This window comes from Cornus florida, unplaced genomic scaffold, assembly GCF_030987335.1.
Source record: "Cornus florida cultivar Cherokee Brave unplaced genomic scaffold, ASM3098733v1 CherokeeBrave_3.0.0_Hap2_Chr07, whole genome shotgun sequence".
Lineage (NCBI taxonomy): Eukaryota > Viridiplantae > Streptophyta > Magnoliopsida > Cornales > Cornaceae > Cornus > Cornus florida.
Genome location: NW_026775577.1, coordinates 35139373 through 35159433, shown reverse-complemented (window position 1 = coordinate 35159433; position 20061 = coordinate 35139373). Strand labels below are relative to the sequence as shown.

Here is a 20061-nt window from a genome sequence, read left to right as displayed (position 1 = left end):
GAGTGAAGATTGAGGTGTTCTGAAGGCCAAATTACAAAGTTGTTCTTGAAAGCTTGAAAGCTCGAGTTTGGTGTGATTAAGGCTGCTTGTGAGTAATCATTGTTGTACCTTGCTCCAATCTCTGTGAATCTTGTTGAGTAAAGATTTATGAAGACATCAAGACCGAGGGTGACAAATACAGGTCAGTTCTGAAGCTACTCTATTCTGAGGCTACTCTATGCTGAGGCTATTCTGTGCTGAAGCTATCTAGTGCTGAAGCTTTTTGTGCTGAAGTGTGATAATCTTGCTGAGCTTATTGAAGATATTGTTTGTGCAAGTGTGTTTTAAGATTATAAAGCTATAAAGACAAAAAAAGGGGGCTTTGAAGAAGATATTTTGTGAGTTGAATTGTTAAAGAAACTTGCTAATCACTGTCCAATACTTTATTAAGCTAGTTTGTTAAGCTGAATCATGACTGTGGGATCCTAGTATGAGTATCAGTTGAAGCTACAGTGTGTTGAGGAAGGTTTATCCTATTGATTGCAGAAGTATAAAAGCTAGGGTTTCACTGTGTACTTTGTTCCTAGCTGAGTTGTACATTCTTATCTTGTGGTACAGCTGAAGTGAATTGTATTTGGTGTATTGACACTTGTTGTTAATGGCAATGAGGCATGATCCCTCACCCCATTGTTGAGTGGTAGTGAGGCTTTACATCCTCACCCTATTGTTGAGTGAGCTTTGAGAGCTTATTGGGTCCAAGCGTGGTTGCTTCAGACAGGGGGAGTGCGTGGATGCACTGAAGTGTCCTAGTGTGTGTGTATTGGTTGTGAAAACTAGTGTCTATTCTGGTACATGGGTGTGTGCAGAGAGTGAGACAACTGAGTGTGTAACAAGATACATACAACTAGTGGAGGCATTTATTGGCTGAAGCCAAGAACCAAGGTTTTTCCCTATTAATAGGGTTTCCTTGTACATCTTGTGTCCATGTGATTTGATTGATTGCCTTGAGTTTTATCTTCTATGTTAAGCATGTTTGTACTCAAGTGAAAAAGATATAAAGTGCCGAAGACCAATTCACCCCCCTCTTGGTCTAACATATATATATGTCTATATATATATATATATATATACTCTAGAATATAGCCCACGATGAATCAAGGAAGGTGCTAAGATTAAATAAGGAAACCATGACGCCAAGAACTCCAAACCTAGAGGGAGAGTATCAAGATAGGAGGTTACAAGAATTAAGAATGTAGCCCACGATAAGGGAAGATGTTGAAATCCAGGGGCTATGACGCCATGAATTCCAAAACCAGAAAGGAAAGTCTGGTTGAGGGAGATTACTAAAATCAAGGGAACGTGGTTGGCAGAAGAAAAGGGACGTGGGGGATGTTGTATATTTGTGGATATATATATATATATATATATAGATATATATATATATATATCAGATATATTACCCATGAAGAGGAAATGGCTGAAGGCTTGGGGCCACAACGCCATAGAAGGAATGATCAGAAAGGAAAGTCCAAACCAGAAGAGGTTACCTTAAGCCAAGGAGACGTGGGTATATGAATAACTTCTATATATATATATATATATATATATATATATAATTATACCAAAGAAGGGACTCTGTAGAAGGAAAGACCACAAAGAACGTGGAACACTTGGCTCAACACGAATGCATCAGTTGAAAGTAGGTGGTGTTATGTGCAACTACTATCACTAACTGAGAAAAGTCATAAAAATTGTGGATGACAAAGCTAATAAAATCATGTCTAAAAAGGGAAAGAAGTCGACGGCCAAAAAGGAAAACCAAAAGCAACACGTGGGGCATGTGTCAGTTTGTAAAGAAGACAAGGTGGAAAGTTAACTTTAGAAGTATACACAAAATCATGAAGAACGTGCCTGAAATCATGCTCAGAAGAAAAGAAGAGGAAGAACAAGATAGATTAAGGTGGTTTCAACCGCCAAAGGATCATGGGGCACTTGGTAAACTTCAAGCTTAGCCACATGGAAGCTGCTGAAGCTACCACATCAAGTTGTTGCATGCATGAAGAACTCTATAAATAAAGCGCCAAGGTATAACATAAAGACTCTCCTCAGACGCTCCACAGACAGCTCAAACACTGCTCAACGCACACAACACAAACATCTTTGCTAAATCATGTAACCCTGATTTCAACAATGAGTTTGCACTATGTCTAAACCTAGCACTTTACTAGTACATGTATTTCCATTCCAGCAATGAATATACATCATTTTAAGTTGAGTCCAGCACTTTGCTATCTTGTTTAGTATTCATTCCATGCGATGAATTCTCATAACGCTTGAGTTAAGTCCAATACTCCTTTTGCTACTTTCCATCCGAGCACTCAATTTCCATATCGTTTAATATCCAGTCTTGCACTTCAATTACTGTAACTTCTAGCCTTGCACCTTCAATATTGTCTTCATTTCCATTAGCCATAGAATAGTCCATAAGTCCTTTTTCAAAGGCAAAAAAGACCCTTTGAAGGTGGTCATTCCAGACCTTCGTACAATCGCCTGATTCCCACAAATCTCTAACTGGATTACTGTTCGGATATCTACTTTGGAACTACTGCAGTTCTTGGCACGCCCGCACACCCCACTATTCTATCTATTCCACCACCCACACATTCCAGAAAGCGGAACCAGCGCTTTTTCGCAAGCGGAACAGTATACATTCAAGGCAACTCAATTTTTGTAAGTGGTTACCTCATTGTTTAAAAACTAATGTAAACATGTAACTTTCTAGATGAGTTGATAGCTTCCTCTTCGTTCATTGTAGTCTCTTGGGAATCTTCATTTTCTAAAGAAAAATGTAGATTAATCATGGTAATAGGTGTGCAGTACCAATAGAAGTGTGTATTTTTTATTTGGCAAGAGAACACACTTTTTGCCCATACCTGGACTCGAACCACCAAAGCACAAATCATAACAAGGCTTGGCCGCATTCCATGGAGTAGCCCTGAAGGAAGAGGTTTTGTAGTTGCTCAAATGATTTCATCTTCCTGAAATCTGCACTGCATTGTAATTTGATGGAGGCTAGCCTACTTCTGGTGGAATTTTTAACTAGAGCAATGATGTGGTGTGGTGATGAGGATTTGTTCCTGAAAGCTGTAGAATTTCTTTCCAACCAAAGAAAATAAATAGATGAAGAGAGCAGCAACCTGTGTAGGAGAAACTGCTTGGAATATGCCAATGGTTTGAGCACCAAGAAATCAATGCTGAGAAATTATCTACTAAAATTTAGAAACCTGCAACATTTTGAATCAAATTCCAAATTACAATAGTGGGGATACCTTTGGATGGAGATGGAAGCCAGGAAAAAGTATCAGGTTCTTGTGATGGTGGGGGCAGGGAATGTATATGTGGGATGAAGTTTTGGCTTTGTAGTAAGGGTATTGGGTGAGTGAGTTGAGGAAAAGCCCATTGAGGATTGGAAATTAGGCTGTCAACTTTGGCATATCATTCCTTCTTGCAAACCCATTCTAATAGGGCGGGGCAGATTAAATTGACATTCCTAGTAGAGAATGGTGGAGTGGTGTAGAGTGATGGAGGATTCTAAATCATTACATGGAGAATTGGGATGAATTTGAAAATTAAAGAATATCCTATAACAGTATATAGCTTTGTACGGATTGTAAATAACTAGATAGTTTGCTGAAATGTTGTAGAGAGTAGATGGGAGATCTAAGCTCTCTATTGAATGACTATATAAGGAGTAGACGTCTCTTTTGTAATCAAGTCATCTAAGAGTATGTGTAGCGACCTGTATAATTTTGATGTACAATCAAACTGTGCTATAGAAATGAAGTTATCATAAATGGACATAGAAATGCATAAATGCATATAGAGATGCAACAAGTTGATTCTGCATCTTTCGCGAAAATGATACTGGAAACATTATTTTGATCTTGGTGGTATTTTACTTGCTTTGAATTTGATATAAGTTACATGATATAGTTCAAGTTACATGAAAATGTGTTTATTTAATAATGTGAGAATGATAACAATTTAAATACCACTAAAAAGTTAACAAAATTGTGAGCAAGACTTCACTTATACATAAATAAATAAATAATTTAAACAGCTATCATAAAAATTCTGGGCAAAATTTCGGTAGGGGCTTATTTTAAATTTTATTAACATAATCCAAAGACCAAAACAACTTTTAGTGAACTGGGTCCCAACCGTTGGAAATGTGAACCCGAACCGGGATTGGGGGCAAGGCAGATCAGATCCACAGTTCGGCAGTTCCACTGCTCCGACACCTACATGAAACAGTATATCTATAAGAAAGGCTCAAATTCAACAGAAACTACATTTTTCCGCAACACTATCAGTATAATATCAAGGACAACAAATACAATTTGTCCATCAAAACCCTGTCAAGCTGTTAAAGTCATGCATGATACCAACTCATTAATTCGAATATTCACAAGTAAATTTGGTAGCATTGATATACATAGCGAGTCCATATTTGTATCTTTTCTGTTTTTTCAGAGTGATCCCGTTATTTCTTCTGCTACTAAATATTACAGAATATGAACATGACCAGGCACAAATTATTAACTCATCTAAAAGCCCCTTTAGACAGAACCTTAGTAAAGGTATATTTTATATGGGTAACATGCAACCAAAATGTCTTTAAGAATTGCAGAAAAGCTTCATGCCACTGGAGTTCTGCAACAAACACCAAATATATCATCGAAAGGTGCATGATCACCAGTCCCTTCGTCTTTCCAAGCATACAACAACTGCTTCCCTTTAAAAACGAACATCCCTCCCTAATGTACCGAAAGGCCAAATATATAAGGATTTTGCAGAAATTTAGTGGACATATGGGAGTTATATAAATTCAAGAATAAGGTGAGGTGGATCAGACCTGTTGCAAGACACTGCTTCTATCATCTGGAGTGGCTTCAACTGTATAGTTCTTTACAGCTTTCTGCAGAGCCTCAAATCTTGAAAACACCTTTGCCTGTCATATCACAGTTAAGGTAGAAAGAAATTGAATATATAGACGCCACACACATAAGTCATGTATCAACAAGATAGCTTCTTTCCAGGAAATAGCAAGAGAAGATTACGCTGGTTGGGTTGAAAAATGTACGGCCAAAACCATAATACAAGCCCAAAACATCATACGCCTGATAAAAAGAATATGTTAAGAGTTTCGATGGTCCAGAAGAAAAAACAAAAATTTAACTGACATAGTTCATATTGGTGCAGAATTGCTACCTTGCGGTCAGGATCAGCATATAGGCAATCCAATGGAAACGGTAACTGACCGTATAAAATTGGGGAGAAAAGTATTAGCTCCGAGGATCAAGAAAAGACTGTAGCAAAATCCAGTGCACCATAAATATTAAATGATAATAACAATTGCCTCCATATTTTCAATAACCCAAGAAATGTAAACTACAAGAACAGACAAGCTGTAAACACACAGGCAGAATAACACTCGATACTTTGTCCCGCATTGGAGCTACATTCATGAGCAAGAGATATCCTTATCATTAGATGTCAATACTCTTCCAATATAAGTCCAATTTACAATATCAATATCTTATTCATATGCACGGAGAAATTGAAAGTATAGTCCTTTGATTATCAATATCTTATTCACCATCCTTTTGAATTATTGACTCGTATCGAAAAAGATCACCTTGAATAATCCTTTGATTTTGAAGCGTCATCATTGTATTAGCAATATCAAACTCGTTACTATATTTACATTTCATATATTTAGTTTTAATCGTACTAATTTTTAAACCTTTTGATTCTAATGTCACCTTTCAAATTTAATAACAATTTTTTTTAGAAGTGTCCAATAGCACTATATCATCGGCAAACAACATGCACCATAATGTCTCCTTGTAAATTTTTTTGTGATTTCATCTAATATTATTGTGAATAAATATTGACTTAGGGGTGCAGACCCCTGGTGCAATCCTATGTTTGTCTCTTTTGCAAGTCAATGATTAGGCAATTGCTGGCACAAGTTGGGCCATTCATATAAGTGAACTATATTGATTCCCTAAAAATATCTGACCTTGTCAAAGAGAAGAAAGATTCCTTGATACAAGCATTTCTCCAAGAAGCACATTTCTTGTAAAATATTTTGTTTTCTAGTATCTTTAACACAACAAAATAATAATTGTATTAGCTGAGGGGCATCAATGTCCTAAAATCATTCATTCGATAACCAAATAATTCTCACAAACTCCTTTTAACATGTAGATGTACGTTACAGGCTGAGCCCACCATAAAACAAAAACTTCAACAGTAAATGGTAGTAGTTTGCATTTCATAGCAATCAGATGCAATGGACAGGATTACAGGAACCATTTAAAGTGCCATCAAATGCAACAGAGAGAAAAATTTAAAGCACCATCAGATGCAACAGATAGGAAATATTTAAAATGACAAGAATTAGCAATACCCTAAGGGCAATGACAATACGAAGACAGCACAAGTGTAATTTGGGTGACTCCTAGAAATTGGAAACAAAAATAATAATTAAAAAAAAAACCAAGCTAGTCAAGGATTGAACGTCTGTTTTTTTTTTTCCCACAGAAGATAGGATTGAACTAATATGCTTATATATATTTTTTTTTGATAAGTGAACTAATATGCTTATATACTTCATCAACAATAGTGACGAATAAAATTATCAATGAAATGCGGCAATACGGCATTTCTTGGAGCATTTTTTTTAACAGAATAAAACATAGATAGTCCAAACATCAAGACAAGCCAGAAATAAATAAAAAAATCTTAATACCAAATCAAGAATATCCTGAAGTATGCCTACAGCCACATACAGAGTAACCAATACTCCAACCAAACCAGGCCACCTAGAAGTATCCATAGCGTCTTTACTGACTTCAAGAATCCTAGACCTAACACTAGAAACTCCCTAGATAAGACCAGAACAGTAAAAGGAAATGATTAAATTTATGATTAGGCAACCTTACAAGTGAACTAACTCAAAGCTCAGGTATGGAATTTAGAACTACTAAAGAAAATGATTAAATTCATGGTTAGGTGACTTTAAAGATCAAAGCTCAGTATGGAATTTCGAACTACTAATTTTACTCGTGTGTGTGTGTGTGTGCCGAGAGAGAGAGCAAACAAAGATCTTCAAAATTTGTTCTAATATATGTGCATCTACATGAATATTCAGGTATGAACACAAACATCCATGACATCCCAACAACAATTAAATAGTTTCATATAAGTTGATATATATATATATATATATATATATATATATATATATATATTCAAAAAACTTAAAATCCCTGAAACTTTCTGAAAATAGAATATCACTTAGGCTCTGTTTGTTTGAGAGTAAAATATTTTTCGGAAAATATTTTCTGTTTTTTCTGGTGTTTGGTTGTCGTAAAATACTTGCGAAGAAAAAAAATATCAAAATCTAATAAAAATAACTTATTCATCAATTTTCGGCAAGCTATTTTACAAGCCCCACCCGATGGACTCGACCTCAACCTCGACCTAAACCTTTGCCAAACACCGAAAATTAAAAATATATATATATATATTTTACCTGAAAAAAGAAAATATTTTTCGTCGAAACAAATGGAGCCTTAATAGAAAACTCCGGCATGACTCAAGTTGCTAGTCTATAATCTGTATTCTGTTCATAATGGCCAGAACTTCCAAATCCGATCAGAAGGAATACAGAGACGTTTCTCGGAACATTTAAACTAATCTCAACTTAACACAACCAAATGCCACACCAGTTCATAGCCGTTAAAGGTTCTCCCCAGGCGCCTCAAGGCTCAACAGTTGCGCCTGGCAGTAGCCCAGGCGAAGCAAATTGCCTGGGGTGCGTGGCTATTTTACAGATGCGCCAAGCACAAAGTGTGCAAGTGCGACTGCGATTGAATTTTTACATTTATTTTATAATAATTTTGGTTTTTTCCTTTGTTTGTTCAATTGTTATTTTGCCTACTGGTGCACATCTTAAGTTACCTGGAAGACTGGACCCTACCACATGCTATAGCTGAGAGTACTCAAAAATCAGTCGACGAGGGCTCTATCTCTGGCGCGCAAATGTGACTGTGATTCCAGTGGCAATCCACCTTCTCTTTAGTGTGCTCCTCAGTCAGTCAACAATTTAGAGCAAGAAGAAGAAGAATAAGCCCCAAATTGTTGACTAACTGAGGAGCATATCATAGAGAAGGTGGTTTGCCGCTGGAAGCCTGGAATCGCAATCGCATTTGCGTGCCAGAGAGAGCCCTACATCGTTCACTGATTTTTGAGGTGAGATTTTACTTGTAGTCTCAGCTATAGCATGTGGTAGGGTCCAGCCATCCAGGACGTGCAGCAATAGGCAATCAATAACAATTGAACAAGCAAAGGAAAAAACCAAAAATAAAAATTCAATCGGAGTCGCACTCGCGTGCCTTTACTGCGCCTTGTGCTTGGCGCGCTTGTGAAATGGGCAAGCACCCAAGGCAATTTGCCTTGCCTAGGCTAGTGCCAGGCACAACTGCTGAGCCTTGAGGTGCCTAGGGAGCACCTTTAGCAACTATGAGCTAGTGTGGCATTTAATTGTTTTAAGTTGGGCTTTAAAATTTAAATGTTCCGAGAATATCTCTATATTCCTTCTGATCGGATTTAAAAGTTCCGGCTAAAGAATATAGATTATAGACCTCTGTTTTTTCATTTTTCGTTTTTTTTTCCCCCCTCTTCTCTCTCCCCTTGGCAGCTTCCTTTTCTTCTTATTTTTTCCTATTTCTTTTCTCTTCCTTTTTTTTTTTTTTTTTTTTTTTTTTTTTTAATTGCTATTAGAAGTTATATATATAATAGTGGGTCGTTATGTAATTATGTTTAGTTAATAGGCTGTTTGTGTTATTATGTAAACCTTGTAACATATATAAGCCTACATAGGCTTATTAGGTTTGTAAGTTGTTTTTATATACAAAGAGAATACGATTTTGCACTCTCTGTTTCTCTCTTGATTAAGAACATGGTATCAGAGCACAATAATCATGAGTGTGAGAATTAGTAGGTGGGTTGGTGGTGAATCACGATTCCAATCGTGATTCAAATCGTGATTCAGATCGTGAATGTGGTTTTGATGTCTCTGTCGGCAATTTCTTGTTTACCGTAATCAGATCTGAAGTGTGTTCGTCGTTTCTGCCTTCTTCATCGTCACCGGCAGCTCCTCTTTGGTGGTCGTCGTCTCTGGCTTCTTCGTCGTCACCGGCAGAAGCTTCTTCGTCTCGATTTGCAGAGGTGAGATTGGTTTTCGGCCGAAAGTTGATTCAACCGCTGCTTGTTGATTCGGCCGCTGCTCGTGGTTGGGTTGCCGTCGCCTCCGCCGTATTGTTTACCAGAGTTTGTGACAGAGTGAAGAAGAAGACCCGTGTTTGGCAACACAGTTGTGCTATTCCAATCCCGGTTTACTAAACCAGGGATAGTCCAGATCCGGTCCGGTTCCAGGATCCGACCCGTGCCAGGATCCGACCCGGTTTCAGAATCCGACCCGTTACAGACCTGCTTCCAGGTTCGGCCAGAATACATAATTTTTGTTTTCTCTCCTTTTTCTTCTCTGTTTTGCTGGATTCAACATGGCCTCAAGTTCAAGTTCAGATTTGCTTTCACCCACGAACAGTCTTAATTCTCCCATAACTTCAGTTAAGCTCAATGGGAAGAATTACACATTGTGGGCCAAATCTGTTGCCATTTTTCTCAAAGGCAGAGGTCTTGGTTCTCATTTGACTAAAGAGAAACTCAAGGTAACTGATACTTCCTTTGATGCATGGGAAAAGGAAGATGCTCAGATCATCTCTGTGATGATAAACAGTATTGAACCCCAAATTAGTTCAACGTTACTTTATTTGGATACAGCCAAGGAGATATGGGATAGATTGCAGCAGTTATATTCTGGGACAGGTAATATCACCCGTGTTTATGAGCTATGTAAACAATACTTCAATCTTGAACAAGGTACTCAAAGTATAGAAGAGTATTATTCCAAAGTTATGGGAGTCTGTGAAGAGCTGAATATGTATCAGCCCATCACTGCTGATGTTCGCAGTATGCAACATCAGCGTGCGGACTTTAATGTTGTCCGTTTTCTTACTGGTTTATCATCAGCATATGAGCCTTTTCGTGCACAGATTATGAGCAGTCCAACACTTCCATCTCTTGCTGAGGTGTTTTCTCGACTTCAGCGTGCTACACTAGCAAGTGATACCTCAAATTTGAATACTGGACAGAGTGGTGAGCGTTCAGCATTGGTAGTTTCAAAGGGTGAACATAATACTTACCGTGGAGGTCGTGGGGGACGCTCCGCCCATGGTGGTCGTGATTCACGTGGAAGACGTGGCCGTGGCAGGGAATTAAGAAAGTGTACTCATTGTGGTCTTTCTAATCATATTGTGAACTTTTGTTGGGACCTTCATGGGAAACATCTAGTTATGCAAATCAAGTTTCCTCTTCTCCGAATGATGTCGCTTCTGGATCGCACAATGTAGCTGAATCAGATACAGTTCATGTTCCACGGGATGAGTATACTTAGTTTTTGTCTTATAAGCAAGCATCTAATTCATCTTCCACGGCTACCTTTGCCCAGTTAGGTACTGCACACACGTCTATTGTCTTCCACTCGCAATCCTTGGATCATAGACACTGGAGCATCTGATCATATGACCGGATGTTCTTCTCTTCTATCTGATTTTCATTCTGTACCTACTTCTCAAAGTGTTACTCTTGCTAATGGTTCATCCATTCAGGTTTCAGGTTTGGGGACAACTCAACTTAGTGATTCATTGTCTCTCTCGTCTGTTTTACATGTAATTGCTGTTAATTTTCATGTTATTGCTGAATTTTCTGTTGATTGCCACATTATTGCTGCTTTTTTTCTCGGTTGATTGCCACATTATTGCTATTTTACATGTTTTGTGTAACGTCTGCATCACTTCAGTTAGACACACACCTCGCCTTGAGCCTCAGGTTCCAGAAACTTTGGCATCTTGAGCTTTAACTACTATGCACCAGCTACTCATGAGTCCCATTAGAGAAAGGCCTTCACTGAATTTCAGTTATAGCAGGGGTCACTATTGATAGTGTGAATGAAAAACTGATTTAATCAGATGCTAATGCAATAAGAGTCCATAAAAATAGACAGAAGAAACACTCCATGAATCACCATCCCCCCTCCCGAACCCCTTCAACTAGCAAAGAACTTCAGCACAGTGATAAAAGCACACCCCAGAAATGTCATAATAAAGGTCGACTAGTGCCAATCCAGCCTACGCTGCTATGTAGCGTGCTAGGAGGAGAACACTCAACTCAACTCAACAAAGCATTTTTCTAACTACTTAGAGTTGGCTATGTGAATCCCGTTTTTTCATTTCAATATATTTGTGTTACCATTGAATACTGTCACACTCAAAGTCAGTTCTTACCCTTTTTTTTTCTCCATTGGCAAGAAACTCACACACCCATTTGCCCCTATGGGGACTTGAACCCTCACCATCAACTTCAGGAGGTAGAGGAGATACCACTGGCCCACAAGGCACTTGGTAGTTCTCACCCTTGTCAGCCCAAGCATCAAAGATTGCATCCAGAAATAGGTCCTTTTTCTCGAAAACCCTCAATGTAAAGCGAAATTGAAAATACAGATCAACCAAGAATTACCTCTGTTGGAATGTTATATATATGTGTGTGTGTGTGTGTGTGTGTGTGTTGGGTCATTATGTAATTACAGAAAGTTGATAGGGCCCTTGTGTTATTAAGTAAGACTTGTAATCTTTATATAAGCCTGCATAGGCTTATTAGGTTAGACATGTTGCAAATACAAGATACAATCTCTCTCTCTCTCTCTCTCTCTCTCACTCATATGATTTAGAACTTGGTATCAGAGCACTGCGATCATGGGTGTGAGAGTCTGTAATTGGGTTGTTCTTGTATAAGATCAGAGCAATTGTGGTGTTGGTGGTCTCTGCTGCGTTGTTCACCGGCAGCTTCACCGTTGTCAGATCTGCAGCATCGTCAGATCTTAAGCTTGTTCGTCGTCGCCGACAGCTCCTCTTTGTTCTTCAGCGATCTCGCCGACATCGGTTGTCTCGATTCGCAAAGGTGAGGTTCATCCTTTTGATTCACTGACATCTATAGTCTCGATTTGCGATCGCTGCTTATTGATTCGGCCGTTGATTGTGAGTGGGTTGCCGTCGTCTCCGCTGCGTTGTTCATCGGCGTCTGTGAAGGTGTGAAGAAGAAGACCCATGTTTGGCTACACGGATATAGCTATTCCAACCCTGGTTTACTAAACCTGGGATAGCTCAGGTCCGTCCAACCCGTTTAACCAGAGCCGCCCCGTTTAACCAGATCCGACCCGCTTACCCAGGTTCGGTCATAATACAGATTCTGCTATTTTTTTTCTTTCTTCCCTGTTTTGCTAGATTCAACATGGCATCCAGTTCAGATTTGCTTTCTCCCACGAACAGTCTTCATTCTCCCATGACTTCAGTTAAACTCAATGGGAAGAATTACATACTGTGGGCTAAATCTGTTGCCATTTTTCTCAAAGACAGAGGTCTTGGTACTCATCTGACTAAAAAGAAACTCAAGGCAACTGATGTTTCTTTTGATGCATGGGAAAAGGAAGATGCGCAGATCATCTCTATGATGATAAACAGCATTGAACCCCAAATCAGTTCAACGTTACTTTATTTGGATACTGCTAAGGAGATATGGGACAGATTGCAGCAATTGTATTCTAGGACAGGTAATATCATTCGTGTCTATGAACTCTGTAAGTAGTACTTCAATCTTGAATAAGGTACTCAAAGCATAGAAGAGTATTATTCCAAAGTTATGGGAGTCTGTGAAGAGCTGAATATGTATCAGCCCATTACTGCTGATGTTCGCAGTATGCAACAACAGCGTGCGGACTTTAATGTTGTTCATTTTCTTACTAGTTTATCATCAGCATATAAGCCCTTTCGTGCACAGATTATGGGCAGTCCAGCACTTCCATCTCTTGCTGAGGTGTTTTCTCGACTTCAGCGTGCTACACTTGCAAGTGATACATCAAATTTAAATTCTGGACAGAGTAGTGAGCGTTCAGCATTGGTAGTTTCAAAGGGTGAACATAATGCTTACCGTGGAGGTCGTGGGGGACGCTCCACACGTGGTGGTCGTGATTCACGAGGAGGACGTGGTCGTGGTAGGGAATTAAGAAAATGTACTCATTATGGTCTTTCTAATCATATTGTGAACTTTTGTTGGGACCCTCATGGGAAACCATCTAGTTATACCAATCAAGTTTCCTCTTCTCCGAATGATGTTGCTTCTAGATCTCACAACGTAACTAAATCAGATACGGTCCCTGTTCCACGGGATGAGTATACTGAGTTTTTGTCTTATAAGCAAGCATCTAATTCATCTTCCACGGCTTCCTTTGCCCAGTCAGGTACTGCACACACATGTCTATTGTCTTCTACTCGCAATCCTTGGATCATAAACACTGGAGCATCTGATCATATGACCGGATGTTCTTCTCTTCTATCTGATTTTCATTCTGTACCTCCTTCTCAAGGTGTTACTATTGCTAATGGTTCATCCACTCAGATTTCAGGTTTGGGGACGACTCAACTTAGTGATTCATTGTCTCTCTCGTCTGTTTTACATGTTCCGTAATTTCCCTTTAATTTAATGTCTATCAGTAAGCTTACTAAATCTCTCCAGTGCTCTGTTACATTTGATCCTACTTCTTGTGTGTTTCAGGATCTCAAGACGAAGAAGAAGATTGGTACGGGACATGAAGCTAGTGGCTTATATTATTTTGATTCGAACCTTATCCTATGGCTCTTCAGTCTTCTCTGTCTCCATTCCAGTGGCACTGTCGACTTGGTCACCCGTCACTTCAAGTTTTGAAGCGTCAAGTTCCTAGTCTTAGTCATTTGAAATTCTTGTCATGTGAAGTTTGTCAACTTAGTAAGCACCATCGCGTGTCTTTCAAGTCTAGGGTTAATAATTGTGTCTCTAGTCCCTTTCATTTGGTTCATTCAGATGTATGGGGTCCAATAAAACATTCTTCAATCAATAAATTTCATTATTTTGTGACATTTGTGGATGATTATTCTCGCCTGACTTGGTTGTTTCTAATGAAAGATCGTTCTGAGTTGTTTTAAATTTTTCAAAAATTTCGCAAAGAAATCAAAACTCAGTTTGGATGCCCAATTCGTATTCTACGTTCTGATAATGCTAAGGAATATTCTTCAACTCCATTTGATACATATCTTAGTGATAAATGAATTATTCATCAAAATTCATATGTTTATACTCCTCAACAAAATGGAGTTGCAGAACGTAAAAATCTACATCTCTTAGAAGTAACTCGTGCTCTTTTGTTTCATATGCGTATGCCTAAACGGTTTTGGGGTGATGCTGTTCTTACTGCCTGTCATCTTATTAACCGTATGCCGTCATCTGTATTAGATGGCAAATCTCCACATTCTATTTTATTTCCTGATTCTCCCTTGTTTTCTCTTCCTCCTAGGGTTTTTGGATGTGTATGTTATGTCCACAATCTTGGTCTTGGTTTTGACAAACTAGATCCACGTGCCACAAAGTGTGTATTTCTTGGCTACTCTCGTTCTCATAAAGGTTATCGCTGCTATAGTCATGTTTCTCAACGGTATTTTATTAGCGCGGATGTCACATTTTGTGAATCCATCCCATATTTTTCAGATACTGATTCACTTCTTGATATCACTCTTGAGTCGTCTCTTTCTGCAGTTCCTCTTCCCTCACTTTCTCTTCAACCTCGATCTCCGGTTCCTTCACCTGCCCCGTTACAGGTGTACACTCGAAGACCAAAGCCATCTGCTGTCGTGCCTCCTCCATCGTCTTCAGAGTCTTTGGATCCTACACCTTCCACTGTGTCTGAATCCTTACCTATTGCACTTCGTAAAGCTCCTTGCTCGTGTGTTACTAGACATCCCATTACTCAGTATGTCTCTTATAATTCCTTATCGCCATCTTTCTCATGTTTTTCCTCTAAGTTGTCTACTACATTTGTTCCTAAGACTGTGCAGGATGCTCTGTCTGATTCGGGCTGGAGGAAAGCCATGCAAGATGAAATGGATGCTTTGCATAAGAATGGCACGTGGAATCTTGTTCCATTACCTCCAGGTGCCAAACCTGTTGGTTGTCACTGGCTATACACTGTGAAGTATCTTCCAGATGGGTCCGTTGAGCGTTTAAAAGCACGTCTTGTTGCCAAAGGTTATGCCCAGACTTATGGTATTGACTATGATGAGACGTTTGACCCCGTTGCTAAGATTTCTTCTATTCGTGTTTTGATTTCTCTTGCTGCTAATCGACATTGGCCTCTGTTTCAGTTAGACATTAAAAATGCTTTTTTGCATGGTGACTTAGCAGAAGAGGTTTATATGGAGCAACCACCTGGGTTTGTTGCTCAGGGGGAGTATCTTCACACTGTTTGTCGCCTTAAAAAGGCTCTGTATGGATTGAAACAATCTCCATGGGCTTGGTTTGGGAAATTCTCTGAGGTGGCATTAAAATTTGGTCTTAACAGATGTCAGACCGACCATTCGGTGTTTCACCAGCGCACTAAAGCTGGCTTCATATTTCTTGTGGTGTATGTAGATGATATTGTGATCACAGGTGATGATTCTGAAGGCATTACTAAGTTGAAGTTGTTTCTGCAATATCGATTCCACACTAAAGACTTGGGTAAACTTAGGTATTTCTTAGGTATTGAAGTTGCTAGATCCAAAAAGGGTATAAGTTTATCCCAACAAAAATATGTGTTGGACTTATTAGAAGAAACAGGTATGTTGGGTGGTCGTCCGGTTGATGCTCCTATAGATTCGAATACAAAACTTGTGTCTGATGAGGGTGATCTATTTAATGACTCGGGCAGATTTCGTCGCCTTGTTGGGAAATTAATTTGTCTCACTATCACTCGAACTGATATTTCATATGCAGTTAGTGTTGTAAGTCAATTCATGGGAGTCCCTAGAATGCCACATTGGATTGCTGTTCTTCGGATTATCCGATATCTCAAGCAAGCGCCAGGTTTAGGGTTACTATATAAATCAAATGGTCATCTCAGGGTGGAAGGTTTTACAGATGCTGACTGGGCTGGTTCTCCTTCAGATAGGAGATCTACTACAGGATACTGCACATTTGTAGGAGGAAATCTCGTTACATGGCGAAGTAAAAAGCAAACGGTGGTAGCTCTATCTAGTGCTGAAGCTGAGTATAGGGCAATGGCCCATACCACTAGTGAGTTGACATGGATACAACATTTTCTAAAAGAACTTAAGTTGACAGTTGAAGCTCTTACTCCATTGTTCTGTGATAATCAAGCAGCAGTTCACATTGCATCAAATCCTATGTTTCATGAGAGAACCAAACATATTGAAGTTGATTGTCACTTCATTCGAGAAAAACTATTAAGTGGGAGCATCTCTACTCTATTTGTGAAGTCTGAAGATCAATTAGCTGATATGTTTACCAAAGCATTGGGTCATAACCGGTTAAGAACTATCTGTTCCAAGCTGGGATTATTTGATTTATATTCTCCAGCTTAAGGGGGAGTGTTAGAATGTTATATATATATATATATATATATAAGTGTTGGGTCATTATGTAATTACAAAAAGTTGATAGGGCCCTTGTGTTATTGAGTAAGACTTGTAATCTTTATATAAGCCTGCATAGGCTTATTAGGTTAGACATGTTGCAAATACAAGATACGATCTCTCTCTCTCTCTCATATGATTTAGAACAACCTCAAATGAAATGATCGGAAAACATATTAAACAAGCTCAAAAGCAATAAGGGTTTTGCTTCAGCAGAAAAATGCGAGCCAATTAATTTAATTTCCCTAATCACGCTGATTTTGGAATATTGATGCAAACTAATTTGAATCTTCAACTCATCTGTCTATGCTTCTTTTGTCTAGGTCAACCATACCCTCACCTAGAATTTTGGATGCTAATTGAGAGGGAAAAAAACTTAGAAAAAAAAAATTGGAAATGAAAATCAAATCAATTCTCCCTACAAAACCATTTATGTGTCAATAATTAAGAAAATAAGAAGATAACTAAGAAAAACAAGTAACATAATTCTTCTGATTGAATTACCTTTAAACATTCTTAATATGAGAAAAGAGCCCCTAGACACCCTTTATTGAATGATCTGGAAGAATTTTATTATTTATCAATATAAAATTTACTAAGACATCAACAAATTTTACTATTTATATTCTTTTGTTAAGTACAATACAAACCACCCGCATCTTAATCCATGTCCTGAATCCCACAACTCACATTTTAAAGTAGCAGAAGATACAATTCAGGCTAACAAGTAACAACTGGTCATAAGTAGTAAATATTCATCAACCAAACTACAAAGGATATATAATGCAGCACGGCCTAGTTATAACTAAATAAGGCTTTCGTTGGAATAGTTAATATGCACAATCTATAAAGTATTAATGCAACAAATAAAGAAGAAGAAAGAATACCCGCTCAGCAAGAATACGAGCTTTGTTAGGAGTACCAACACCAACAGCAATTAACTTTACACCAGCTGAGTCAAACCTCGATTTCGATTCTTTGAGAGCTAAAGCGAGTTCCCAACTACAAAGTGCAAATCAAAGGAAGCACAATAAATTACTAGCTTTTAAAATTAAAATAATTTTTCTCATAAACAAATAGGTTCATCTGTTTAGATTATCTACCAGCAAGGGCATCCAAAATGCCTCAAAAGTGCAACAACAGCCATTCCCTGAAAGAACATGAACAAAAGAAGCTAATCTTAGATTTAGTAGAGTACACCATTAAATTACATCATTCTCCTGTATTTTAGGGGTGAACTTCTGGATATCAAAAGATGAGCTTTCGTAACGCACACCAATGATAAAAAGAATAGGAGGAGGTTGACAACGGATGAGGAATCCAAATTGCATACCCTCATTGTTCACAAATTCCGATTATAAATCAGAACTTAATAACATTTTCTAATCCTCCACAACAAAATAACGATCTAAATGACTTTAATGTACAGGGAAAGTGTAATGAGATGATTTGTCCAATTGCAGCATCTAGGGTTCCATATGAACCAATGCGGAGCCATGATCCAAAATAAACAATCCCATTTTGCATTCAGTACTTCAGTAATCACTACAAGAACTTTGATTGCTAAGCAGCACGAGGTTAATCATTTAGGACACACATCAACAAATGTTCTCCTAATTTGTTGAATCGTCTTGCAATTATGTTTCGGCATGTATGCAAATTAAATTAATTAATTTGCAGGATGATTCAATTATTAGAACAGAAATATCCCAACAATTCGGTCTTCCCCAAACATATTCATATTCACCACTAACACTCTAGATGGTTCATAATGTTATCTAAACCATAAGCAATCAACAATCCGGTCTTCCCCAAACATATTCATATTCACCACAAACATTCTAGATGGTTCATAATGTTATCTAAACCATAAGCAATCATGTATTACAAGTCACATGAACCAATAATTCAACCACTAATGAACAAAAGCATAGATTAATTTCGATAAATTCATTAAAAACATTTCATACAATTTTTTTCACCAATTTTGATGCAAAATTGAAGTATAGCCAAGCAATACTAAACCTCGTTTTGATCCCAGAGATCCTTGAGCATGACTGATTGACCGGTCGCGGTGAAGATGTTAACATCACCGAGGATATCACTGATGTCATCGCTAAACGCAGCTGTAGAAGAAGCTCTTGCTACGAGAGGGGATTGATTCTGGGAAGTTGATTTTGGGAGATGGACGCTGGTGATGGGGTTGGAAGAAAGGAGAGATTTGGATGGATATAACTGGCGAGACGACCGAGAAGATGGCGGGAGGGGTTGACGAAAAGTTAGGGTTCGTGGAGCCATCATCATCATTGCCATTGCTGTTCAATTCTGTGAAACCTTCTAATTGAGAGACGATGCAATTTAGAGAGAGAAAATATGGGTAATCACTGATCACTGATCACTGATCACTCACCGCAAAAGTGTGTGTACATGAGACCAAACGAAACTGAAAAAGATTGGTGATCATTTGTGAACCACTGTTGCATTCTATGATCATCATTTAAGTCCACTGTTTTTTATACGCTTGATCCTTGTAAATCTTGTAAACGGTACGGTCCGTTTTGGACAGATAAGACCCAAGGTGAATTAAAAAAAAAAAAAAGAAGAGGAAGAAGAAGAAGAAGAAGAAGAGGGAATTCAATTTAATCTAAAATTTATTAAGAGTTAATTAGAACCAACAGTTTAAATTAAAATTAAAAGTAACAAACATTCACCTTTAAATTTCAAATTAGTAATTTATTTATATATGGATAAAATAACAAAAATATATATTATTTATATATATAAAAATATATATTATATTATATTTTTTGACGTATCCATATCATACTTGTGTATTAGGGTTTTTGAAACATATCACCAAGTTTGTATCTTATTGTACCTATATTAATTTAATTTGAAAATTAAATAATATAATAAAGTGCCAAAAAAAAAAAAAAAAAAAAAAAACAAAAACAAAAACGAAAACAAAAAAAAAAAAAAAACTAAACCACGTTGGAATATGCAAATAACCTATTTGAAATATATTTTGTGCATATAACCCCTGACCTATCACATTTAGTTACAAAATGCCCCAATTCCTTAACTATATTTTATTAAATTACTATAATACCCTTTCTTATTGAATTACAATTAATCTATTTTTCTTATTGAAATCAATTATGAAAAATAATTCATACTAATTTAATGACATATTTTTCATTAATTTTTATACATTTAATTTTTTAAATCAATTGTTTAAATAAAAATCTTAAGTATAAAATTTTAAAACAATTTAAGTAATTTCTAAATTTTTCATGAATATGTTGCATAAAAAAGAATGTATTTTTTCAAATAATTTATTAATTTTTCATGAATACATTGTATGAAAAATATAGTACTTTTTATGGTAAAAAAG

The 20061-nt window shown here is 37.6% G+C and overlaps 1 protein-coding gene across 2 annotated transcripts; it reads right to left on the bottom strand.

Moving 5' to 3' along the window:
* Window positions 1-4050: 4050 nt before the first annotated feature.
* LOC132267023 (uncharacterized) lies at window positions 4051-19162 on the bottom strand. Of its 2 annotated transcripts, none has more exons than XM_059768052.1 (7): window positions 18693-19162; window positions 17771-17817; window positions 17555-17669; window positions 5251-5295; window positions 5100-5159; window positions 4895-4990; window positions 4051-4280 (listed from the first exon to the last, which is right to left on the bottom strand). In XM_059768052.1, the coding sequence occupies exons 1-7, from the start codon at window positions 18978-18980 to the stop codon at window positions 4152-4154; spliced, it is 780 nt and encodes a 259-aa protein (XP_059624035.1). In that variant the 5' UTR covers window positions 18981-19162; the 3' UTR covers window positions 4051-4151. The 2 variants fall into 2 exon arrangements, with proteins under 2 accessions (XP_059624035.1, XP_059624036.1); XM_059768053.1 differs by lacking the exon at window positions 4051-4280 and adding an exon at window positions 4404-4796 and having other exon boundaries at window positions 18693-19157.
* Between the last annotated feature and the right edge of the window lie 899 nt (window positions 19163-20061).

Coding starts and splice junctions, on each gene's coding strand:
- LOC132267023 (XM_059768052.1), bottom strand. CDS start 18,980: ATGGCAATGATGATGATGGCTCCACGAACCCTAACTTTTCGTCAACCC. Junction 17,818..18,692: donor ATCTCTGGGATCAAAACGAG/GTTTAGTATTGC, acceptor ATGTTCTTTCAG/GGAATGGCTGTTGTTGCACT. Junction 4,991..5,099: donor CATTTTTCAACCCAACCAGC/GTAATCTTCTCT, acceptor GTGATATGACAG/GCAAAGGTGTTTTCAAGATT.